This window comes from Sceloporus undulatus, chromosome 4 (genome assembly GCF_019175285.1).
Source record: "Sceloporus undulatus isolate JIND9_A2432 ecotype Alabama chromosome 4, SceUnd_v1.1, whole genome shotgun sequence".
In the NCBI taxonomy this organism is placed as follows: Eukaryota; Metazoa; Chordata; class Lepidosauria; order Squamata; family Phrynosomatidae; genus Sceloporus; species Sceloporus undulatus.
In genome coordinates, this window is record NC_056525.1 from 150,586,806 (window position 1) to 150,613,228 (window position 26,423).

General features: G+C 38.6%; 1 protein-coding gene across 2 annotated transcripts; it reads left to right on the plus strand.

The window, feature by feature from the left end:
- The first annotated feature begins 1,842 nt into the window (after window positions 1-1,842).
- Window positions 1,843-26,420, plus strand: FNDC7 (fibronectin type III domain containing 7). Of its 2 annotated transcripts, none has more exons than XM_042464545.1 (13): window positions 1,843-2,008; window positions 3,662-3,680; window positions 4,880-5,137; window positions 10,720-10,974; window positions 14,330-14,590; window positions 15,496-15,753; window positions 18,194-18,448; window positions 18,981-19,238; window positions 20,997-21,251; window positions 22,826-23,080; window positions 24,311-24,571; window positions 25,403-25,432; window positions 26,193-26,420. In XM_042464545.1, exons 1-13 carry the CDS (start codon window positions 1,946-1,948, stop codon window positions 26,252-26,254), a joined length of 2,490 nt encoding a protein of 829 aa, XP_042320479.1. In that variant the 5' UTR covers window positions 1,843-1,945; the 3' UTR covers window positions 26,255-26,420. The 2 variants fall into 2 exon arrangements, with proteins under 2 accessions (XP_042320479.1, XP_042320480.1); XM_042464546.1 differs by having other exon boundaries at window positions 1,908-2,008; window positions 3,662-3,694.
- Window positions 26,421-26,423: the final 3 nt, after the last annotated feature.

A 26,423-nucleotide genomic window follows, 5' to 3' on the forward strand; every position in this document is an offset into this window, starting at 1 on the left:
CAGTCTTGCTGCCATGGTCATATCTTCTGTGAGCCTTCTCCAGTCATGATGGAGAAGACTAAGAAATTAGTCTCGTATGCCTATGAGCATATCTAATGTAAGTTGGAAACATGAGAACACAAAGGGACATTTTATCATATATGGTGGACATGGGAAACAGCTATACAGTACTTACATTGATTCAGTCCCAAAAGAAACAGTTACAATTTTAATTGAATGATGTTTTTTTTTAAATCCTCTGAATCAATGTAAGTATAGCTGTTTCCCATGTCCAGCATATATGATAAAATGTCCCTTTGTGTTCTCATGTTTCCAACATACATTAGATATGCCCGTAGGCATACGAGACAGTGGCCCATGTTCTAGGTGAGTGGGCTCATCCTTCCACTTCATTCTGACTCTAGGCTGTCACTGAGAGAACTGACAAGTAAGGGAGGAGTAAATGAGAGGAGTGGGAGGATGTACTTCAGTTCCAACCATGTTGAGTTTTGACACCCCCCCATACCACCATGACACACCTCTTAGCATGCTTTCCCCAGAATGAGGGTAGATTCTGCAGTGTATATGAGAACAGCTTAAGAATTGTTTTATCACAGATTGCAGGTTCACCCTGTGATGCAAAAACACCTCTGCTTTAACCTGCTAACTTGCAAAAACATTTTTACCTGAGAGTTGTGAAATGAAGCATGTTGTGGCTGCCCTTCATCCGTTAAAATAAAAAACGGAAGGATTTCTTTGTTTTCTTTTTCATGGAAGAGGAATATGATCTCCATCTGAGTTTACAATTCCACATTCCAATAGACACAAGAATAGCAGACTGTTCTTCAGAGCTTGGAAACAACCAGTTACAAGTAGAGCCTTGTCATCATCTCTGTCTTGTTACTTTGATAGGTAATGGGGACCTAATGAAGTTCAGTTTCAAAAACGAAGTAACTAATGAGGAGATGGCTTCATCGTGTAGTGAGATTTTGTTGTGTAGTAAAATTTCTAGTTACATTTTGAAATTACTTTTAGAGAAAATATTGATATGCAGTCTGAGTAGAAGTTTTCATGTTTCACGCGTTATGTTTTCTCATACCCACCCACACAGGTAAGGAAAAAAAATAACTGAAATGTAATGGAAAAACAATGTAAGGAGTTACCCTGTGGCCTGAAGAGTGTTGTGAATGGTTTTTCTATGTGTAAATTTATGCATGTATGTGAATTAATGGGATCTGTGTATATTCAGATACAAAGAGTGTTGGGAATCTTTCCTTCACCTCACACAAAAGCAAATACTGGGTATCCCCCCAAAATGTATACACCCTTTCACAGTTAATAGTAGTTATAGTGATTATTTGAAGGCTAAGTAAAAAAACTTAAGAAGTAATGTTATAATAATGATCTAATCAGAGTTACAAATTCTATCTTAAATTACAATTTTTAAAATTACATTAAAATTGTTGATCAAATTGTTGTCTCTGTACAGCAATGCACTGCTCACATCACTGACGCATAAAGTTGCAAACCTCACTTAAAGTTTCTCTTGTAATTTCACAACACTTTACTATTGTGATCTTTAATTCTTCAAATGGATTTGGTTTCGTGCCATGAACTCTATTTTTAAGGTACCCCCACAAGAAGAAGCTATTAAGGGTGTATACATTTTTGGGGAAACCCTGTATATTAAATAAAATCAAAACGGTGGAAAGCATAATAATACAACATTTTCGGACTTTCCAATAGAATTAAATACAAAGGAAATATATTCTGTATTTTGCCAAAACTATACTCCAGCCTTTATAGGCTGTTTGTAACCAGAGGAGGAGCTACAGAGTCCATCTCTCACTGCTTTCAGAACTTTACTGATAACTTTTTGGGGAGAAACATGATTCCTACTTCTGGATGATGATCTCATTCTCATTATATTAATAAATACATTGGTGATTAAAATATAACTTGCAAAATGATTGGTAGAAGATGTAAATATTTCATATTTTTTGGATTATTGCTCATCAGTTTTAAAATGGTGAGTCCAAGGAGTTTGTAATTTAAGTCGTTTATTCTGTGCTTTATTTATATTTGATGCCTGGTAAATTAATAAATTCCACCTGATGTTTGCTGTTTATCTTTCTTTTAATCCTGTATTTTATTTAAAATGTTGGCTTTCTTTAAACATGCTAGTTTAAGAAAAGATTCTGCTTAAAACAGTGAAGATTATAGAGTTTAGTGGCTTAAAACAGTGAAGACTACAGAGTTCAGTGGGGAAGAGTGTAGTATCTTGCAAGTAAATTAACCTCATATTATTACTGATTTGTTATTTGCTCTGCATTATTTGGATATTATCTTTTGTGAGATAATGCAAGAGAAAAATGCATCTTTACTGTAATGCAGTAAATTGTAAATTGATTAAAAAAAAAACCATAGGGACTCTTTTCTCCATTCACCATAATGGAATTTAGTTTCTACTGCTCAATTCTTTTATTTCTATTAGAATACTGCTTACCTAATACTATAAGAATCATGAAAAGCTGCTCATCTGATCACATCCATCTGCTTGAGGATTTGAACATTTCTTAGTATGTCTTTTGCTATGATTTTTTTTTGGTATGGCTAACATTTTCTAAAACCTAAATGTGCTATAGACTAAACTGTTTAATTGTATTGTACAGTATATCTGAAGCCTAATTTTGTTAGTCCCAACAAGAGCAGAACCATTCAATTAAAAGGATTTACATAACTCTTGTTTTACCAGATGCCCATTGATTCAGTGGGTCTGTTCTGGTTGAGTTTTTGCTGAGTGCCTTTGAATGCTTTCTAACCTATGGTGACCCTAAGACAAACCTATAATGAGGTTTTCTTGGAAAGATTTGCTCAGAAGTGGTTTGCCATTGCCTTCCTTTGAGGCTGAGAGAGAGTGTGACTTGCCCAAGTGGGTTTCCATGGGACGGCAGGATTTCAAATCCTGTTGTCCTAGTTCAACACTCAACATTTACATTTTTATCTAGTTTCAACTCTAGTTGGAATCAACAATTAAATTTACCCCAGAAGGTATTCAATGGCACATTAAAAACATTTTTTAATCTTGATACAGCTGTAATTCTGAGCAATAAATAACAAACATAATGGAGGTTGCTTTAGAAGGCATCCACATCAAAATGCCCATCTCATCAATAGGGATTGGAAGAACATCACAATACTTCAAATGACTAGATTCGCAGATTTCGCTTATTAAATATTGATGTATATGGGAGCAAAACGTCCAGTGAAAATCATGGGACCCATGTCCAAATAATGTTTGAAATTGGTGTACCTGTCTGTCAGTGACTAGAAACTTTCTCTTCTAAGTCAATTGGCAGACTCAGGAAGGAAAGCTGAATCGGTAACGTGATCTGCATTCCTGCACCAAATCCGTTTGTAATTGCTGTACACGTCTCTACACATTTAACCAGCTGAAATAAAATGATACATTATGTGGTAGTTATTCCTACTTTTGTTTAGGGAAGCAGTTGTCTACCATGTTTATAATGATGAAGTCCTGCTAAAGTCAATATGAAGGAATAAATCTAATTGAGCATGCAGGGACTGTCTTTTGAGCAGTCTGTTGTTAGAAAAACAAATGAAATGTCTCTATATGGTCTATTTCTCCCTAGTTACTGATATTTTAAATCTTCTCTTACAGATTATTTCTGCTAACACAGGTAAAACCTGAAAGGTATTTCCTTTTGCAGTTATTTTTTTTAATTGGATAAATTTTCTCATATCGACCTTTTAATTTATAAATACACTGCCAGCATTATATAAAAAATAGAGGTCAGTGGGTACAAATTATGCCCAAAATGTTAACTGCCTTCATTTAATTACAATACCAAAAAATTAAAGGTAAAAATTCCTTTCAATATGGCTATTTTTAAAAGTTTCAGGACTTAGTTCTTTGCAATTATTTACAATTATTTGAGTTAATGTTATGATATTAATAATATATTAATATATAAAATAATGTTAATATTATAATTTTAACTCAAATAAGTGGTTTTTAAAAACTCAATAATTGATTTTTTAAAATCCCTCCATCATTGAATAAAAATATATTCAGAAGTTTTAATTTTGTTATTTTCATGTTAAATTTGTGTGCAATTCTCTCGCTTTTAACTTAGAATAAGTTAAAAGCGAGAGAAATGCACACAAATCTGAGTTCATGGTAACACTTGACTTGACGGTATTGATGTGCCAATAATATGATCTGACCTTTACTGTTTTAAGCATTTTTAATACTACTTAATGCTCATGCAGTATATCTTAAGACTGCTTGTTCTTCTTTTTCTGATTTTGGTTGCAATTCTATGCACATTTGCCTAGGACAAGGCTCAGTGGATAGACATTCACAGTATCATGCTGGAAAGGTAAAAGCAGACAGCATATTTGACATATTTTTAGGGGAGGTGTTCCCTCAGGTGGTGACAGACCTCTGTTTGTCATAGCATATGATTGTCCTCACCTACATATTTTTCATTTAACATTCTTTGTTTTGATTGATCACTGGAAGGTAAAAATGACATTAATTTGCAAGTTGCTGATCCCTGCAAAGCCTTCCATCTTTGAACAATGTTCCCTCTGCTGTAAGAGGAAAAACTGGTTTATCACATGGAATACATATTTCCTGTAATACCTAATTTGACCGTAAGTCTTACAGGTATGCTGCAAGGAAAGTATTGTCACCATTGTCATATTATAACTTAGGCTCAGGGCAAGATGTTGAGACTGAAAGTTTCAATGTGACACTGAAAAAAAGTGTTAAGAGATTCCAAATCCCTTCTGGAATAATTTCCTGGGTGGAGGAAACTGCTAATGAACTGGTAGATGATGTGACCTTAATCTTCCTGGCTATATATTTTTTCAGGTTTCACTGTATCTGTGTATGATGTGACATCAAGAAGTCTTTCTATCCGATGGTCTAAATTTCCTGGAGCTTTCTCTTATAGAGTAATGGCAACGCCTATGAACACAGTGGGCCATTCTTTCTTGGCCTATTTCACTGATATTACGCTTGTCGGCACTCTAACACCACTGCCTCCTGACACAGTCCATACTGTAAAGGTGGAAGCCATTGATAAGAATGGAGTTATACTGGCTGAAGCACAGACTATGCAGTTAACAGGTTAGTGGGAGACGGTTTGCAAAATTAGTTGATTTGCATGGGTGTATGTATGTATGTGTGTGTGTGTGTATATATATATATATATATATATATATATATATATATATATATATATAAAATCCCATTGGAAACTATCAGAAATGGCCTCAATCTCATTAGAGATTAGAGATAGGTTCTGTGGAATCGTTGGGCAGTATCCAATGGTGTCATTCAATTAGAACAAATGACATACTGTATTCACAGTTGTTTTGTGCAAAAGTACGTGGCAAATTGAATCAGTTAGTCAGACTGTAATTGTCAGATGTTGCCCATGCTAAATTCTGGGGCCAAGAAAGAAGAAAGGCAGAGTGCTGGATGAAGGTACACCCCCCTGAAAGTCCAGGTTTGCAGCTTGGGTATGCTCCTGAGTATGGAAACCCAAGTTTTGCCGGTGCCCAGGAGTGAATTCACACAGGTAAGGCTTATATGGCAGACATGTCCATTCCTTGAGACATGGCCACAGTGACATATGGCTTAATGAATCCCATTTGGTTTACTGAAACATTCTCTATGTGGGGCTGCCTTTGAAGAGTGTTTGGAAACTTAGGGCCCAAACAGACAGGCCAAAAAAAAGCTGCTTCAGGTCACTTTGGAGGCATGCTTTTTAAATGACACACACATTTAAATAGTTTTTCCTAAGCCTCTTGTTCAGCTATTCTTATTTTGTCTCTATGAAGCCTTTTTTTCTTCTTGATGTTAATGAGTAAAAAACAAGAACAACACATTCTGAAATGCATTCTGCTCAGTCTCTACTTTTCTTTCCTTGATGTTTGTTTGCTGTGAAGCCATTCACACTTACATTTCTTACATGGAGACATTCGCATCTGTGAATCTATTCAAAATTGATTCACCGTTCTCACTACATTTTAAGGCAATGAATCTCTCCCTGGCATTTAAATCTGATCTGAAGGTCCCTCAATGAGTGCATATACCAATGAGACAATGAAGTCCACAGAGAATTTCTGCATTACAGTGAGCTAAAATTAATACTCTGTATACTGCATTCTAAGTCTTTTCTTGGACAAAGTTCTATATATCTAATCTGAATACAGACAGAAATTTCAGAGGTGATTTTGTTGAAATAGTATTAGGAAATGATGCTTCAATTAAAGGAATATGAGCGATCTCCATTATTGTTCCTCCTATTTCTGAATAATCCCTCACTGTAATCCTTTATTAAATAGGGCTAAGCATAATTACAAATAGTGGAAAAGGGGGACATATCTGAATTACTGGCTAACACTGAATGAATGAAAGAATGTCTTGGCTTCCTACAATGGAAATATTGTTCAAAAACAGTTTATCTTGCTTGTGGAAGAGCAGCTCCTGTAATACTGCCAAGATCTCTCAAAACCTGTTTTTATTTTGTATGTAATTGCTTGTGAAGTTTCAAGTCTGGAAGCCCTTGTGTGTGTGCATTTTTAAAAAGAACTATTATTTGGTAATTGTTATTGTTATTGTTATATTGCATATATCCACATAAGATCTTTCTCCTCCCACCAGCCTTTTTAAAAAGTTTTACCACAATATTCTCAAACTTCTCATAGTGGGAGCACTTTTTTCTTAATTGAACATGACATTTTGTTCCCTCCCTCACTTCACTCTTATGCCTAGGTGAGACTGGTGATTCTGGATAGATTGAAGAAAAGATTTACAGTCAATTAGGACCTCAAAATTTTCTCCATACTTCTCCTGTTTGAAAACAGAACATTTTAGAGCCAGGAGATTATCGCACAGTTTAAAAAAGTGGATTTACCACTGCTGAATTGAATTCTGATTTGGGCTGCATCCAGATACTGTCACACGCGTTTTGCCACCAACACCATTAGCTGGATACAGCCCGGATAACTTCTGGCTAGAATCCAAGCACAGCCAGCCTCAAAGCCAGGAGCTTCCCGGCTTTGCAAATCGGCCAGCTGAGCTTGGATTCTAGCTGGACATTATCTGGGCTGCACCTGGCTGGCATGTGATAGTATCTGGATGCCGCCCAAATTAGAATTCAAAAGCGGTAAACCACTTTTTTTAAGCTGTGCGATAATCTCCCCAGATAGTCGAGCAAATTAAAGCCTTCTACTAAGAATTGCCCTCACTGAGCTACGATTTAAAGTAATGCCAACTGCAGTTCTAGATGGATGCTATAACAAAGTGCTATTTGAAAACAGACTATGGGCCTAAACAGACCGCCCCAAAGGGGCGCAACAGCTGCATGCCATGGTCCCGATCCATCAATTTGCTGGCTCTAAAAGAAGTGACAGAAAGCTCCTATTGCCACTGCACAGTGTGTCTAAATGCTGTGCCACAAAAATGGCTTGACGCTGCCTGCCATCTGGTCAAGCGGGCAGCATGATGGCGGCATTGGGGTAAAGTCAGGGTGGGCGGCGTGTGGTCACTATGCCCCCACTCCACCAGATGCTGGCTCCTTATACCAGGTTCAGTTTCTTTTAAGTAATACCAATGACTATGTCACACATAAAGTGGCTCTTTTTGCCATGGCTGCAAAAAAGATTAGGAAGGGAGAGTTAAAGAAAATTGCTATAAATTGCCATGGAGACTCAAAGTATTAATTAGATTTTTATGATGGCAATATATAAGTTACCAATATTCAGGAAAGATTTTTATGTTATATCAGTAACAATTTTAACTACATGTTAAATTATGGGATGTCTTTTGCTCCTTTGTATTTTTGTGCCTTTTGTTTTAAATGTTTTGTGTATTTTGATAAACTTTTTGTCATGGCCTTTGGCTAGCATAATAAACAATCTTATGCCTAGGTGCAGTCAGGGCAGGACTTTTGTGACCCTTGCAGCTTCCCCTGCCATTTCCTTGTCACTGGTGGTGGATGCGAATCTACCAGTGGTTTCCAATTGGATTAATCCATTTATTTTACAATAAAACGATTCACCCCCCCCCCAAAAAAAAACACCACTTTGGAAGTGGCATCAGGAAACCTTGGGGTTTTTGGGTTTGACATCGATCTGGTAAGGATCAGGATCGATTTCAAATGGGAACTAGGGTCGTATACCTCAAATCGTGCTGTGATTTATATCATAGTGGGAATGAGGCCAAGATTAGAATGACCACCAAATGCAACATGGCTGGTTTAGCCCATTTGCAACTAAGTGAAGTGATACATATACATTACCATTGGGAGGAACATAAGACCACTAGGTCCAGAGACTGAAGTTATCTAACTACACCACAGCTCTTATATCTGGAACAATGTCATCTAACAATGTGTAAGAGTCAGACTACCAACCTTGTATGATGTAGTGATTTGAGTATTGTACCCTAACTCTGGAGAACAGTGTTCAAATCTCTGCTCAGCCATGGAAACCCAATGCATCAGGTGACCTTGGGCAAGTGACATGCTCTCAGCCTCAGACGAAGGCAAAGGTGCAAGCCCCTTCTGAACAAATCTTGCTAAGAAAAAGCCATGATAAGGTCACCATAAGTCAGAAATGACCTGAAGGCACACAATAACCACAACCTTGAGAGTGCTAGCCTCCTAGTGTTACTAGATGAGTCAGTAGTCTGATATATTGATGAAGTATGTTCTAATGCATGAGATAAGCATTGTCAATGAAAAGGGACAGATCCGAGACAGAGCAGCTATGGCTCAGAGGTGTCATCATGCAATAAGTATTGCCTGGTGTAATCATGATTTAAAAGTAATCACCAAAATCTCACCTTTGTATCAAGGGAAACTTTTATTTCAATACCAAATGCAAGTTTAAGCCCACCAAAACATCCTGAGAGTGTGATGTGGAGAAAGAGATGAAGTCTCCATCCCACTTCATGTTAAGAAACCAGTCCACTTTTTTTTTTAAATCTATTTGCATTATTGTGAACTGGGTGGATGATGCCTTGTCTAGACATCAGACTCAAGTCTTTCCTTTCTGTACTATTGCAAAATATGGGGAGAAATCCCATTTACCCATGTTTTCATTTAAATCTGAGCAAGGCTGTGTTTGAGGTCCAAAGGAGCTAAGGCAGTACCACTCAGTTGAAGCAGAAAGCTGGCAGATTTGGCCTTGTCTGGGCCTCTCCCTTTTTTTGTCCTTTTTAAAAAAATCTGACTGACTGGTGCAGTTAGTTGCTGAGTCACACTATCCATTGCTAGGTGACTAATATATAAAAGAACACACAGTGTTCTTTCTGAAGTCTGAGCAATGTTCTGTTCTAAAGCCTTCCACACTAAACTGTTATAGCAGTATGATTCCACTTTAACTGCCATAGTTTGTCTTATGGAATCTTGCAACTTGCAGTTTAGAGAGGGATATTTAGAACTCGTAGCCAAACAAATCCAGTATCTCATTAAACTTCCAGGATTCCATAGGATGCTGTGATGGCAATGAAAAGGAAATAATAATGCTATAATTATTGTATTGTGGAAGCACCCCTACTCTAGGCACTTCTCATCAATGACATAGGCCTGGTACACACCACCACCAAGCAGCATACTGGCGCCGATACTAGGGTTAGGGATCGCATGGCAACCACACGGTCTCTCACCCTAGTACACAGTGGCGGCGTAACAATGGCGGCATCCCGTCCATACAGGCGCTGCCATCGTGACGTAAGCGCCACGTGGCATCCGCATGGTGCCGCACTTTGCTTACGTTGTTTACGTTGCGAGTGCGCCAGTGGTACACTTGCAACATCATTGCAGCGCCCAAAAAAGAACCCAGAAATACTGGGTTCTTTTTCCTCCACAGTTTTGGTGCACCGTTTGGAGGCTGCGCCATCCCTGCGGAGGAAAATAGGCCGCTAGCAGGCTGCCCTTTTGAGGTGGTCTGTTCCGGACCATAGACTCAAATCAATTGTGTTGGACTCAAGTTGGACTTAAGTTGCTTCAGTGACTCAACTCGGCAATAAATGATGCACTGATTCAACACTCTCACAACTTGTATATTTTTGGTGATTGACTTGCTGGTGTCATTCACTTTGAGTAGCAGGCAAGACTCACTCCCAGAGCAAAGGGTGTGTTTCTCTGAGAGGAGCAGGAAATAGACTTGAGGTGGAAGCTTTAGAAGGCTCCTCCAATGTGCAGTGGGGACAGGCTGCTGAGTGGACCTCAAGCCCTTCTTGAAACCCATTGCCTAACGTGTTTGCTGTTCCTCTCTGGGAAATGTACCCTACTTCCCTTTTTCTGTTAAAGTTGGCTCCACGACTTGAGACTCAACTTGAGACTTCACAGTATCTTGCAAGAACTGGAGAGTTGACCTGAGAGCTGAATGTAAGATTTGAGATTTGACTTGAGACTTAGAGTAAAGGACCTGAATACTTCACTGCTTCCCATGTACTCACCAGAAACAAAATTAATGTATTTTTTGAAAACACACATAGCTTTCTATTACATTTCAAAAAAACAGGTCATACCAGAAGAATTAGACTGAAACAGAAAGCCATCCAATCAGTACTTCCTGAGTTTGTTTGTTGGAAACAGTCCATGACATTCAGCAATTCAAAGTCATGTCCTTCAATGTTGACATGTTTTCCAGTTCTGAAATAATTGTGATTCCTCTTCCCTTCTCTTTTTAAAGCTCCTGAGATTCCTACTATTGAACAAGCTTATTCAAAACTGAGTAACAGTATCACAGTGGAATGGGCCACTGTCCCAGGAGCATCCAGTTACCTGCTGACAGCACAGGATGGAGAGTCATTCATTGAAACAATAGTCACAAATTCACCAGGCACTGTGACAGGGTTGAAGGCTGCAACGCTGTACAAAATCACCATCCGATCAATAAATGCTGGAGGAAGAAGTCAGCCTTCACTTTCTAAGAAGGCAAAGACAGGTAATTTTTAATTTTCATTTTGCCATGGCAAATGCTTCATGTGAAGGATACATTTGAAACTATTTTCACATCCTTCCTCAGTCATTTTAAACCCAACTTCTATTCTTGGATTAGAAGGAAGAAATATCTTTCATTAAAGAGATAATAGGAATATTGATCATTCTAGATCAGTGGTTTATGCCCAAGGCTCAGGGGGGGAAACACATTTTTTTCTGGACTAAAATCCCACAATCCTCCACAATGGTAGTCCAAAAAATAAATTTCATGGGTTCTGTCCTATTGGATCACTCTCAAATGTTAGGCATGCATGGGACACCAGGTGAATTTAAACTGGTATTCTCTTCTACAGTATATGATAGTGCTGATCTACAAGTTGTATGTGTGTGCGTGCCTTTATGTCTCCTGTCAATTTATGTCCCAATTTATACTCAATTTCATAGGGTTTTCTTAGGACTTTACCATATGGAAGGTGAATTGGTAAAATCCCATGTAGAAATGGGATTTTAAAATCTGGGTGTTGTTTGTCAGGTGCGTTGCATGAAAGAGAAATGACACAAAAATAATCCAAACGGAAAGCTCCTTTGTACTTACAGAATTTAGTGAAAGTAAAAAGGAACTGGTTTTGACAACTTTGCGTTCGGCTTATTTTTCGCATTATTTCTGTCGTACAAACATGTCTGAAATACACCAGAAATGTGAATTTCTTCAACTTCTGTTCGGGTTAACTCCGAACATCATCTGAAAAACAACCGCAAATGCGGGTTGTTTTCAGTTTCAATTTAGTTTCTGCATGGGATTTGTCCCATGTGATAAACACCTTAGACAAGGAATACTGGAAGTGGTAGCTAGTTTCTTAGCTGCAGCACCTGTTAAAGGTTGAGTATCACTTATCCAAAAATTTGAAATCAACAATGTCCAAAAACAAAAACTTTTGTCATGGGACTGAGAAAGGGACACCTTTGCTTTCTGATGGTCACTATACACAAACTTGTTTCATGCACAGTATTAAAATAAGTTATAAAAATATGTATTCAACACTTTCAGGCTATGTGTATTGATGTTAGGAAACATAAATGAATTTTGTGTTAGACTTGGGTCCCATCTCTAAGGTATTTAATTTGAATATGCAAATATTCCAAAATATGAAAAAACACTGAAAAGTCCCAAGCATTTCAGATAAGGGATACTCAGCCTGTACTTGTTGGCGGTTCCCTATCCAAGTACTAACCAGGGCTGAGCAAGATAAGACAGCTATAGATGCCATAAAGGAATTCAGAACAAATTCAGAAGGATTAGTCACTCTGTGGAAGTATGGTGTTTCAATGATGCATGCGTCCAAGAGTCCAGAAGCACACCCAAAGCCACGTTCCAGTCCTTAGGGCTGGAGTGTGGCTTGGTGCGACTTCTGGACTCTTAGGATGCATTCATCATTGAAACACCATATCTCCACTGTGACTCAAGCAGCTTTATTTTGGCTGTCTGTAACAGACCATAGTATCTTATAGGATCTCACACAACTTATCCCTAAATAAAATCTGCCCCTCTATATCCAATTCTTATCCACGGATTCAATCAACCACTGCCTGAAAATATTAAAATGTGAAAAAGCAAACCCTCATTTTCTATTTTATATAAGAAAAACCACTTTTTCTATGCCAGTGTATTTAATGGGATTTGAGCATTCATGCGTTTTGGTATTCACTGGAGGTTCTGGAACCAAACCCCAGCGGATACCAAGACTCACTGTACCAATTGCTGGAGAACATTAACTAGAGGAAGGCTATTGCTCTCAGGTTCTGTTTCTGAGTTTCCTATGAACATCTGGTTGGCCATTGTGAGAAACAAGAGGCCCCTTCACACTATCAAGTTATAGTGCTATATTCCACTTTAGCTGCCGTGGGAACATCCGATGGAATCCTGGGATTTGCAATTTAGGAAGGGCTATTTAGAATTTAGCCAGAGACTTGTAGTGTTTCACCATACTACATATCCTAGGATTCTGTAAGATGCAGCCAAGGCAGTTATAATGGAATCGTTATGCTACAACATTATACTGTAGTATATTTATTTATTTGATGTATATGGCACCTTTCTTCCAAAAATGGGATCCAAGGCAGATAACAATGATATAGACAAGATAAAACTAAAACATTAATTATAAAAGTGTGTGAAAGAGTCCAGGATGCTAAACTAGACAGACCTTTGCTATGAACCACTAGGGTTTCTTCTGTGCTCTTAACAATAAATGCCCTGTTCTTGTGTGTCTAGACCTTTCTAGAAAATGAATCTTAATATTGTTCTCCTTTGGTGTATCTCAGATTTCTGCTTTATTATCAAAGTTGTTTAATATTTATATACAACTTCTGGAGGAAAAATGTCAGTCATTTGCTGTGTTTTGTGAACAATTTGGCAGCAGCACCATCATTTCTAAACCTCTGTTTTGGGGTTATGCTTAAGTGGGTCAAGTGAAGGCAACTGAAAATGATTTTGGGAATAGGTGGAAATGATGTTGGGAAAAGAGGTGAGTATTCTTACAGTGGTGAAAGTGTTTGTGTTGGATAAAGTTGGTTCTGGTCTTAATCTCACATTCTAAGTCCAATTGCTAGTTTTAGCTAAGGTAGACTCATGAAATAATTTGTTGAATAGCAAATCAACATTTACATAAATCCCATTCGTATATGGCATTAGCAAGTTAAATCTGGGGTTCATCTATACTGTAGAAATAATGCAGTTTGACACCACTTTAACTGCCATGACTCCATCCTACAGCATCATGGGATTTGTAGTTTGTTAAGGCACCAGCACTCTTTGGCAGAGATGGCTAAAGATCTTTTATAATTACAAATCCCATGATTCCACAGGCTGGAGCTACAGCACTTAAAGTGGTGTCAAACTGTATTATTTCTTCAGTGTAGATGCACCTCATCTATGGGGGGGGGCTTTACCTTTACCTCTTCTTATACTGTATGTAGAATTCAAACAAGATATAGCCATGTTAGTATGTAGAATCAATATGTAAAGGGATCTTGTAGCACCTTTGAGACTAACCTAAAGAAATTGGCAGCATGAGCTTTCCCGGACTTCAGTGTACTTCTTCAGATGCATTATATGAACCTTGAGAACCTCTTCTTATATGAATCTTGTCTATACATTTTAAAGAGATTGTAACTGAACTGTAGCTATTTATGGATGCAGGCCCCCTTCACAAGTATGTCCATCTGTTTTATACTTGTGTACAAAATACCAAATGGGAAATAACCTTAGCACTGCCAACCTAGACCTAACCTAGTATTTCCCAATTGCCACACACACATGAAATCCTATTAAATCTTAACTCATTTTGGCTTTTTAACAGTACTTGCAGCACCAATCCTGACAGCAAATTCCCCAAGTCAGGACAATATTGTGGTGAGCTGGAGACCTGTACATATGGCTGTTGGATTCTTCATCTCCATCATGAGAGCAGATGGCTTGGGAGGCATGCTGAAAGAAAACACCACCACCGACTCCCTGATATTTTCAAGCCTAGACCCAGGAACTCTCTATACTATCAAGGCACATGCTTGGGACGCTAATGGAATACCTGGGGATGACTCCACCTACAACCAAAGAACAAGTAAGAGACAATCTGGAAAGCAAAACAAGTTTCTTTTGACAAGGGACATGCAGATTTAAATAAGTGGGTTATAACAGTTTGATACTATTTTGACTCCATCCATGGCACAGTCCTATGGAATCCTGGCTTTTGCAAATTAGTGTTGTACTTAGAATTCTCTAATGCATTCTTTGAACAACAGCATTAGCGTTTTCTTGCACAGAACTCTAAATGCCCAGAGAATGGAGACAGAGAAACTAGTAGCAAAGTGGTATAATTGTGTATTGTCTGAATTGTAGTGTCTGAATGACTGCTTTGTTTTAAATGTGTTGTTCGTTCTTGTTAACTGCCCGTGAATCAACCATGACTCATGGCGACCTCTTAGGTGAGATATCTTCAAGTCCCCATCCTCCACTGGTCTGCTTAGGTAGGACCAGTAATTTCAGATCCATGACCTCCCTGATTGAGTCTATCCATCTAGCATGCAGTCTTCCTCTCTTTCTTCCCTTTCCTAGTATTATTGTCTTTTCTAATGAGTTATGTCTTCTCATGATGTGGCCAGTGTACGACAGCCTCAGTTTGATTGTCTTGGCTTCTAAGAAGATTTCAAACTTGAACTGTTCAAGGACCCATTTTTTTGTCTTTTTGGCTGTCCACGTATCCTCAGAACTCTTTTCCACCACATCTCAAATGAGTTTATTTTCTTTGTATCCTTTTTTTAAACTGTCTATTTCTCACAAATACCACCAAATAAATGTGCACTGGGTAGTGGGGATAATGAAAGGAGTAAAAATATTGTCCACCTGCATTCTTAAAATCTATCATTAAACCATGTGCATAAATCAAAACTTAATATTAGAACTAGAAATACACATATAAGATTTGTACTCAAATCCTTTTAAAATCTCTTCCTTCTTCCATTATAGGGCCTCGTGCACCAGGAGATGTCCAGGTGGTTTTTGACAGTGGAGCTTTGAGAGCAACTATTTCTTGCATGCCATCAGAAGGTGCCTCCCAATACACCATTGCAGCCTACAGCAGCCTCTCCAAACGCAACTGCAGTTCAACATCCACCTCTTGCACTATCTTTTCACTTGAATGTGGGACGGAGTATTCCCTGTCCATTGTAGCAAGTAATGAAGCTGGTTCCAGCATGCCCACAGAGGCACTGGCTTTCAAAACAGGTAAGCGAACTATAACTAGAGTTCACAGTCCATGGAGAAATGAATAGTGTGAAGAAATACATGCCTTCATACATTTACTAACTGATTATCCTTGTGCCTAGTTCAGAAACTTCAACTAATTCAAATATGGCAGTCAGATTGGTCGCCGGAAAATCAAGTTGACCATGTAACACCAATACTAAAATCTCTTCACTGACAGCCTGTTAGTTTCCAGGCACAGTACAATGTGTTGGTAATAACCTTTAAAGCAGGGGTTCCCAACCTGGGGGGTCGTGCAACCCTTTCTTGGGGGTTGCCAGGTTGGGATTCCCCCCTGCCTCCCCCTCCTCCCTTTTTGCCTGTGGGTGCTGGCGCTAGCACCGGCAACCACAAGGAGAAAGCGCCGGGGTCGTCTCCTCCCCTCGCCTTCTCCCCGCGGGTGCCCTCGAAGGCACCCGGGAGGAGAAGGCGAGAGGGCCGGGACTGCAAGCCCCAGCAGCCTTTGCAACCGGAAGTTCCCCCCTCTTCCCTGGTGGCCTCCCAGATTGGTTGGGAGGCTGGAAAGGCCGCTGGGGCTTGTAGGCAGTCGAAAGTCCCGCCCCTTCCTCACCTCACAACCAATGAGGGAGGTCGCGGGCGGGACTTTCGCCCAGAATGGGGGTTGCGGCCCAACAAAGGTTGGGAACCGCTGCTTTAAAGCCATTCATGGCCTGAGTCTAACTTATCTGAGGGAGTGCCTTCTTCCATACAATCCATCCCACACACTCAGGTCCTCTGGGAAAAACCTACTGCAGCCAAGGAAGACTAGGCTTGCTGCAGTTACCCAGAGAGCCTTTTCATCTACTGCTCCAAAATTATGGAATGCCGGAAGGGATCCGATATATCACCAATCTTGACGGTTTTAAAAAGGCCATCAAGACGGATCTCTTCTGGCAGGCCTTCCCTGACTGATCATCCTAGTTCTGCTGATATGGATTGTCCTATGACTGCCCCAAGATGTCTCGCTTCAATTATGTCTAATTTTAAATAATTTTAACTGCATTTTATAGTGTTGTTATTTTAGTTTTAAGGAAAGGGATAAGGGGGATTAGTTAATTTTAGTTATGTGTGTAACTGTGTATTTCATTTATGTACTTTTTATTGTTGTAACCTGTCTTGATCCTTTTGGAGAAGCAGGATATAAATAAAACAACTTGTTGTTGTTGTTGTTATTACCATCAAGAGATATAAATTGTAAGAAATGTACGACGTGTAGAATGAAAAGGCAACGAAATGATAGCTATTTGTAAAATAATACTAAGCGGCTGCACCTAGTGTTTCAATTGAACAATGATGTTGGAGTATAACATTATAGTGTAAAGGCATAAGTTGCCTAAATACCATGAAGGCACAGAACTCATCTCATTTCAGAAGCTAAGCAGGGTCAGGTCTGGTTAGTACTTTGAATGTGGGAATGCCAACATATACCAGGTATTGTAGGCTAGATTTCAGAGGAATGCACTGGCAACTTTCTAAGAGTATTTTTGTCTAAGAAAATATTGCAAAATTAATGGGAGTCACTATAAGTAAAAAAAAACAAAAACAAAAAAACGAAAACGAAAACCAACAACTCTTGAAGACATACATTTTTCTTTTATAAAGATGTGCTCATGATCAGTGCCTGTGCTTCTGATCAGTGCTGCTATACTTGCTGACCAGAAGCACTACAGTCTCTGGAATTGGCAAATTAATCTTCAGCACATGAGGACTCAGCAAACTCAGATGTTTTGAAAAAGCACATCAGATCCATGAAACCTACATTAACATCCAACTGCTTAGAATTGTAAAATACTGAGAAAATCACAGTTTGGATGTAACTCATTGAAATAACCAGGTACTACTAATTAATTTCTTTTTTAAAGAAGAAATTTCAGCCACTCATGAAAAAAGTTTTGGTTTCTGAAATACAGTTATTTCAAGATTGCAGAATTCCAGATAAGGCAAGGAAGACTGAACATGTACTAACCAAATTATGACCATAAATTAACAAGTAGTAACAACTTTACTCCATTCTTAGGGTAAATGCTTTTAAATTGATTTTATAGTGACAGAGAATGTGGCCTTGCCAAATGGTGCAGGAGAAATATCACATGGTTCAAGAACTGGCACCTTAAGTGCTGAAGTGACAGTGTGGATGGGAGGAGGGTGTTTGTGCCATATGCCAACAGCTTGTAACATTTAGCTTTTTTAAAAGTAAAACTATTAAAAACCAACAACAGTAAAGAATGCTTTGACTAAAAATAACCTTTTTCTTACTTCTAAGACGTGGGAAAATAACTAATTCAAATGCTTCTTCAACAAGAACCAGTCCCACATGGGGGCAGTGTTCAGAATAATAACTTTAGCTCATTACTTTTAGAACGTAATTTCCCAAACTTTGGGAAAGTGTTAAAATATTTTTATTGAAATGTTGACTTTGCAGTACCTTGTGCTCCAGAAAGTATAACAATTGAAGAAGATGAGCCAGGAAATTTGGAAGTCTCCTGGTCAGATGTTGACCTCAGTGATTATTATGTGGTCTTTGTGAAAAGTGACGATGGCTTGGAAGTGCACTGCAACACATCACATACTCAATGTCACTTCCAATCTGACTGCGGTTTCACCTATTTCATTAGTGTCTTTGCTTATAACAAGGCAGGGCAGAGCCCCTTAGGAGACATATTCAACTATACCACAGGTAAGAACATTCATTTATTTGTGCATAATCATTTGGTGTATCTATGTGGGTACTAGACAAAGTTGGAAATAAGCTCTGCAAAGTTGGAAATAAGCCCTGCGTTGTAAAAATGAAAGGGGATTTCAAAAGCTTAAATTAATGAAAACCGTTAGGACTGGTGACCCAGGGAAAATGTGCAATCTGAGAGCAGTCCAGCTGTGCCTGGGGGCTGAGTTGCTAAGCTAAGATGGGCCAAAGTTAACCATTTGAAATTATACCCTTGTAGCATTTGTATTACATTATTACTGCTATTTTGATAGCTGTATTAGTACTATCTGCAGAGGTGGAGCTAAAGTGCACCTAAGAGATTACCAAGAGGTTCTTTCCTGTGTTAAACTGTTATGATAGTACCAAGAGAAAGGTCCTTAGTGCCCAGTATTTGAAATCCCTGCTCACTGGACTGCATAAGGAAATATTTATTCTGTTAATAATTTATACTATCTCATAATAATCATAATCTTAATAATGCTATCTCTTTTTGCCCTCCCCTTAGCCCCTTGCTGCCCCAGCGATTTTAACCCAGTGTTTGTGTCAAGTGACACAGTTCAGATTGTCTGGTCTCCTGTCCGTGGTGCTGAAATGTATGAAACCAAAGCTGTTGACTGGGCAAATGAGCTCTTATGCAATGACACTGCCACAGTCTGTACCTTGTCTGCCCTGCAGTGCAACACTCAATACAATATCACTGTCTACTCTTTCAGTGAAATTAGAGGCAGCAACACATCTTGTGCATCTAAACATGTGGCAACAGGTAGGTTTTTAGTTTAAAGTCCAGCAAGCAATGTTTTCCTAATAGAGAACATGTTTGGAAAGTTACAATACTTTGCTGAAAAGGTGAATTACTACTATATTTACCAGTGGGGAGTATCAAAACATCTCACTTGACAACAAATAACAACATAATCAGGCACATTTGCTACCCCACACATTTTTAAGTGGAAAAGAAAATCCAATGAATAGCATGGTTCAGAATGCTTCAGAATTTGTCCACTTTAAAATGGATACTTTTCTATATGCTCATCAGTCTCATGCTAACTGTTGCTAGTCTGTCACACTTCAGAATGATTGAAGGCTGCAGTGCTCTTCTACTTTGAAATCTTTTTGCACATAATAAACCTATCCTTTCAAGGCAGAAGGCTCTAAACTAGCCTTCCCTCTCAACTTAAGGGTGAGAAAGCAGAGGCCTGTTACAGACTGCCAAAATAAAGCTGCTTTGGGTCTCTTTGGAGGTATGCTATTGAAATGATGCATGGGTCCTAAGAGTCCAGAGGTTGCGCCAAAGCCACACTCCATTCCTAAGCACTAAAGTGCAGCTTTGGTGCAGCTTCCGGATTCTTAGGATGCGTGCATCATTTAAACAGCATACCTCCAAAGAGACCCGAAGCAGCTTTATTTTGGCAGTCTGTAACAGGCCAGAGTCTGGAGTGGATATAATGAGACTCATGCGGGTTGGTTCTCCTTGGTACAGCCTTTCTTCCTTCTTTTCAAACAATTTTAGGCTGGAGGCAGCTAGCTAGGCTTGCACCTGATTACAGCTTCTTCCTGGTGTTTTTACTTTAAAAAAAATAATGCGATTTTGCATCAGGTGATGCATGTGTATCATGGAGCAACACAGCTCCTCCACACAACATGGCCATTTCATGTTACAGAGCAGGGGGGTGAGGGGGATGATAGTTCCTTTCTTAGGTAACAGAGAGCTCTAAATGAAAACACTTGTGCAATATTATTAGAATCAAGCCATTTGAACCAAACCACTTTAAATGCAGTACTCCTTTTGGCCAACCTTCCCTGCCTTGGTGCCCTCCATACATTTTGGACTACGTTGTTCATCCTCTCTCTGACCATTGACCATGCTAATTGGGTTTGCTGGGAGTTGTGGCTTAAAACCTTTGGAAGGACCCAGGGAGGGAGACGAGACTTGGAGGCTCTGATCTCCTTCTTCCTCTTTCCAAACCTTTTCTGTCCTGGAGGGGAAGAGAAAGGCAAGGAGCGCACTTGGAGCCCCTTCCTGAGGCAGGAGGACTATTTCCTTATAAGATATTAACATATGAATATACAGTACACAGATGTGTGAACAAAAATACACACACCAAACCAACAAAATATTATTATTCATATACTATGTCAACCAGGGAGGATGACAATGTCTAGATGCAGAGCTAAAGGGGGTCACAGGTGTAAAATGTTAGAAAACCACTGAATTAGGCCCATTGCAGTAGACTGTGAAATGCACACTTTATACAATATGTTAGGGTTTTTGTTTTTAAATGATACTAGGATAGTCTTCAATATAAATATAATAAAAATATAGTAACAACCTATGTGGGATGCTCGACAGAAAGGAGCTCCTGGATGGAAAATGGCAGAGAAAGAAGCAAACAACAGCCTCTGCGATATTTGGCTTTAATATGATTGTATAGTTGTCATAATGCTTTGCTGCTGTGTTAATGCAATAGCAACATCAAGAATAAGTGTAAAGTTAAAATATGCTTTATTTTAAAAATTTCAGCTCCATGTAGTCCAGAAATAATAAGCGTCTCAAAGGATACTCTTTCTGTAATTAATGTGCACTGGCATGCCAACAATGATGAAGCGACATATACAGTCACTGCCAAAGGAGCAGCAGGAAAATGGCATTGCACAAGCTCTGGAAGTTCATGCACTATCCACAATCTCCCCTGTGGGTCCTTGTTCTCTGTCAGTGCTGTAGCAAGTACAGAAGCAGGACAGAGTTTGCCTAGTTACAGTGTCCCTTTAGAAACGGGTAAGTTACACATGATTAGAAATGCTATCCATCATTTAGGTATCAGTCTTATTTTATAATATTTATTTTTGCTAATGGTATGATTTGCTAGGAAAGGTGGAAGAAAGTAGAAAGAAAGGAAGGCCACATGCTAGATGGTCGGATTCTATTAAAGCAGATTATGAGTATGAGCTTGCGGGACCTGAGCAGAGCAGTGGTGGGCAGGGGGTCTTGGAAATGTCTCATAAGCAGCGTCGCCATGGGTCAAGATCAATGCAAGGGCAGTTAACAACAACAAATTGTTTTTATTTAATTTTTATCCTATCTTGGGTCCTATGACGGGACTCAAGGTGGCTCACAATAGGTATGTAAGAAACAGTTATGAGGGTGGTGGTGAGGAAATAGCTTAAAGGTAACAATTTCCCCCCCAAGTGTCAGCTTATTAAATTCTAAAATGCCTAGGACAAACTCCATTGCTTCATGTTAAATTTCAGGTATGCTTTTTTGGAGAAAGTACAGTGGATCCTTATTATACGCTGGGGTTTGGTTCCAAGATCCCTTGTGGCTAACAAAATCAGTAGATGCTCAAGTCCTATCAAATATAATGAAATAGCAACATGATGTCCCTTATAAAAAATGGAAAATCAAGATTTGATATTTGAAATTTATACTTTTTTGAACATTTTCAAACTGTGGATGCTTGAATCCGTGTATAAGTAATCCATGTATTAGAAGGGCCAACTGTATAAGAAGGGGTGACTGTATTCAAAAAATGTGGCCATGACTGAAAATACCCTCTGATAGGTACCTAAATGGTGGCTTATGAAAATGACCAAATGGTCTAGATCTATACAGTATATGGGAAAAGACACCGATTCAGATAATGGACAACTAATACCCCCATCCCCATTTGTGTGTGCTGCATAGTTTTGGAAGCCTTATCAAATCCCTTTCCTGGGCACATCAGCAATGAAAAGGAAAGTGTTTAAACAGCCTTCCCCAGCAACTGTTAACTATTTAAAATAGCAAATTGTCATTTTACCTATTTGAATATGCCAAAGGAAACTATACTGACATTTTATACATGTGCATATATTTACTGGTATAAAAGGCACATAATTAAAGTGCTAGCTGATTGACCGAACTGCTAAAACACTGCATGTGGCTAGCAAATTGAAGTGGCCCAAACGGATAGGATAAAATATTGTAGACAACTCATGTTTTAAATTTAATTAAGTAGTGTAAAAAAAATAATAATTTGAAAGAAAATCATTCAAACTGAATGTTGTTCTCTAGTTGTAAATACTGAGTATAAATTAGTCTCTGCACCTTTCACCTTTGACTACCAAGGCTGACTGTCCCCCTTGGTCTTTTTAAATGGCCATCTCAAGGAAGCAGCATGTTGCAGGAGATAAAGTGAGGTGGCAATTATTACAGAAATTACCAATACTGTCAGTGCCGAATTATTTATGAGTGGGAGTCTTTTTTTTTAAGTGGGAGTCTAATGTTCCATTTAGGCATTTATAAATACTTTAAACTTTCTTTTGAGTGCACTAAAATAAAACAAAACCAATAATAACCTTTCTTCTTTTAAGCTCCTTGCTGCCCGCTTGATATTGCAGTAACGCAAGTGACACAGTCTGTAACAAACATCAGCTGGTCTACTGGGACTGGTGCGAAGACATACGTAACTATTTTGGAATCACACACAGGATACGCCAGGTGTCACACACTCCAGAATTACTGCCTCCTGGGATGCATTACGTGTGGAACCAACTACACTGTGTCCATCCAAGCAATTAGTGAAACAGGTTTAATATCAAACTGTACATATAGTGGATTCTCCTCTAGTAAGTATATGAAAAAGTTAAAATAAAAGTAGATTTACTGTATTAGTACAATTCAAAGACACTGCCGTGTCAGTATGAAGAAGAATCTTGTAGCTCCTTTGAGAGACTCAAACTCATATGGAGCACATTTGGATATAGGTGGGGAGCAAGCAGTGCCATTCCATGAGCTTCTTTCCCTTAGTTCTCTAGATCCAAGCCTCTGTGTGTTCATCATCTGATAAATGTAAACTATATTCAATAATTACATCTGCACTGTTTTCCTGTTTAATCTAGGACTCCTAGATTAGCAAACAAGCTAAAACTACAGAATTTAATTAGAAGAGTAGTTGATCACAACCAGTACATTTGAACACAAGCCTAAAATTTAGTGAACTACATGAGGATCTTGCAAACTAATTTATTCCAATGTAAACCCCCCTGGACAGGAAAACTGTGTGATAGGTTTGCCTTAAGGTCACCATAAGTCAGAAACAATGTGAAGGTACATAACAGCAAATTATAGCAGGGTGACAGTGGCACTCCACAAACATTGACCAGTTCCCACAATCTCTCACAAACTGACTACCCTGGCAAAGGCTGATAGGATTGTAGGTTATAAACACCCAAAGGAGCACAGCTGTGTACTCCTGTAATAGAACTGTTTTTGAATGTTCCAGATTAGGTCATCAGACAGATGTAAAATGTAGCCTGGACCCTAATACCAAGACCTGTTGAAATAGTCCCAACATTGTTGCATAATTTTACTTGTATTTGGCATACCACCCCATTTGTTTCACTGAATTTGAGAAAACAGTTATTGCAGCTGTCTCCAAGATACTAGAGGCTTTTTAAACAATCATGGCTATGCCTTGTTACTATTGTGTGCCTTCAACTCGTTTCCAAATTGTGGTGACCCTATCATAAGATTTTCTGCACAAGAGTTTTTCAAAAGGGTTTCTGCCACTACTTTCCTCTGGTGTTGAGAACATACACCCTGTAGGCTTCCAAGGCTGAGCAGGAATTTGAACCCCGGTCTCCCAGAGTCCCAGTCTAACACTCAAACCACACTGGGTTTCATGGCTGTCTGTGGACCTAGATAATTTACCATTTCCTAGATAGTTGCTTCAACAGCATAAACATTGAGAAAACCTGTGCCTATGGTATCAAAAAGATCACTCTATTTCAGCATATTTTGGCTTGGTGTTCTCTATCCTGAATGGGACAAAACAAAGTTGACCTTTTCCTTCCTAGGTGCCTGTTGCCCTTCTGGGGTTCAACTATACAGGCTGGGCAACAACGGCATACGAATATACTGGCGTACTTCTGAAGGATCAATAAACTACAGCACTGATCTGTATGGCTCAAAAGGAAATTTCACCTGTACACCCAACACAGACCTGACCTACTGTGATATCAGCGAGATACCCTGTGGGGATGTCTATACAGTTGTGGTGTCACCTGTAACTGATGAAGGATCAAAACTTGCATTTTGCCCTAAAAAGATATATTCAGGTAATCACCTATGATGTTCTGATGGGAATGGCAAATGTGAATGCACAGCAGTGTGCAGTGAAGCATAAACTTTCTAGGATACTGCTCCTTCCTGAAGAGCCATGCAGAAATGTTGTATATGAAATGCAAAAGCTTAAAAAATCTTCCACTTGTTGAGTGCTGTACTATCTCTGCTGCCATCACTATGCCACTGTGAACTATATTTGGCTACACAGTAAACTCTACATTATGACATTATTAATGAAGTTAACTGCAATGCTCAAGCATTTGTGGATCTATAATACTGCAAGAACCTTTCGTCATTGGCATGGATATGAAGTCTGTATAGTAACAAAACAATACAAAAATTTTTGGTGAGCTACACCAAGTACTTCATTACACGTTTGCATGTCAGCATAACTATTGCATTACTCAGTCAGGAGATCCCTGTAATGCAAAAAATCAGTGTAGTAGGGATGGTCTGTCAATATCTTGGCTTGCCTAGTAATGTCAAGGTGCAATATCTGCCAATGAAGATGCACCTGAATCTAGTTTTTGATTTTGTCTACAAACAGTACAAATATTCACAGAATTTCTATTGAAGGTCAATTCATTTTTAATCTTACATTCATTTTAGACTCAACATGCTTTTATATTTTAGTGATCTACATTTCCCAGTTCGTGTTGTTAAACACCTGATCTCATTATTCAAAACTCATAAACCAGAACTATCATTTAATTTTTAAAAGAATCATCTCTCTCTATATATATATATCTTCCTGAATATGTATCAAATCCTCTTCTAAAAACACAAACTAATCATTGTTTCAAACTTGCATATTCATTTTCTAGTGACATGTTCTGGAAGTTCAGTAGGAATGGGTAAGTACCTTTCCAAATGAGTCACTTATTTAAGGTAAAATGTCTTTTAAACTGTCATTTAAGTATTCATAATCAGAAAATTCAAATTTTACCATGAGGCCTAATATTACTATTTTTAAAGAAATGTAACCCTGTCAAATTTTTAATTGGAATCTATTACTATTCTATACCAAGCCTGATAGAAGGTGCACAAATTATATAACCATAACTTTCTATTTTAAAAAATTCCTAAGGCTTGCATTGTAGACCAGAGTTTGAAACAGCTATCTCTAAATATTTTGATGGCCTGCAGATATGAACTGTTTGTTCAAAGCTGTGCAAGCCTGGCATCTGCAATCTGATGGTAGCTTTTAAATAGTCAATGAAGAGAAAGCAGAAGGGAAATAAGCAGTTCTTAGTCACAAAGACAAAAATTACTTAAACATGAATGTTTGTGGTTGGTAAGGTGGCTATCAGTTGTCCTTTTTCACAAGATTAACTTCCAAATGTATTGTCAGGTTGGGTCTTCTATCTTATAGATAGAAGACAGATTAATAGTAGAAACATCTGGGTTATTCAGGCTGGTTTCCATCAAGACAGCCCCTGCAGATATTGGATGGAGATGATGTCAAGGTGACAGGAGTCCCAGTTTTTATTTTGTAAACAGAGACACTCTGAAACCCCATTTAACCCATATGGAATCAAATCAGTAAGACTACACAACTGTCCACTAAAGCAGAAATGACTGGTTCAAACTTTTTCCCCCAATATAATTTCTCAGTGATTTACAGAGGAAGGAGAAGTGCAGATCACCACCAGGGACTACAGGAAAGAGCCGACTAAAGTAAGCTGGTAAGAATATCTTAGTATTTCAGTCAGTTTTGGTGGGACATTTAATGATCCTTCTAATTCCACTAGCCACTATCACTTTGCTCCCTCAGGCTATCCAGTCTCTCTATGTAACTGCTACAGCCTTGTCATCAGTGACCTATATTGTACAGGTTAAACACAC

Coding starts and splice junctions, on each gene's coding strand:
- FNDC7 (XM_042464545.1), top strand. CDS start 1,946: ATGATTGGTAGAAGATGTAAATATTTCATATTTTTTGGATTATTGCTC. Junction 14,591..15,495: donor CACCTACAACCAAAGAACAA/GTAAGAGACAAT, acceptor CTTCCATTATAG/GGCCTCGTGCACCAGGAGAT. Junction 23,081..24,310: donor ATATAGTGGATTCTCCTCTA/GTAAGTATATGA, acceptor TTTCCTTCCTAG/GTGCCTGTTGCCCTTCTGGG.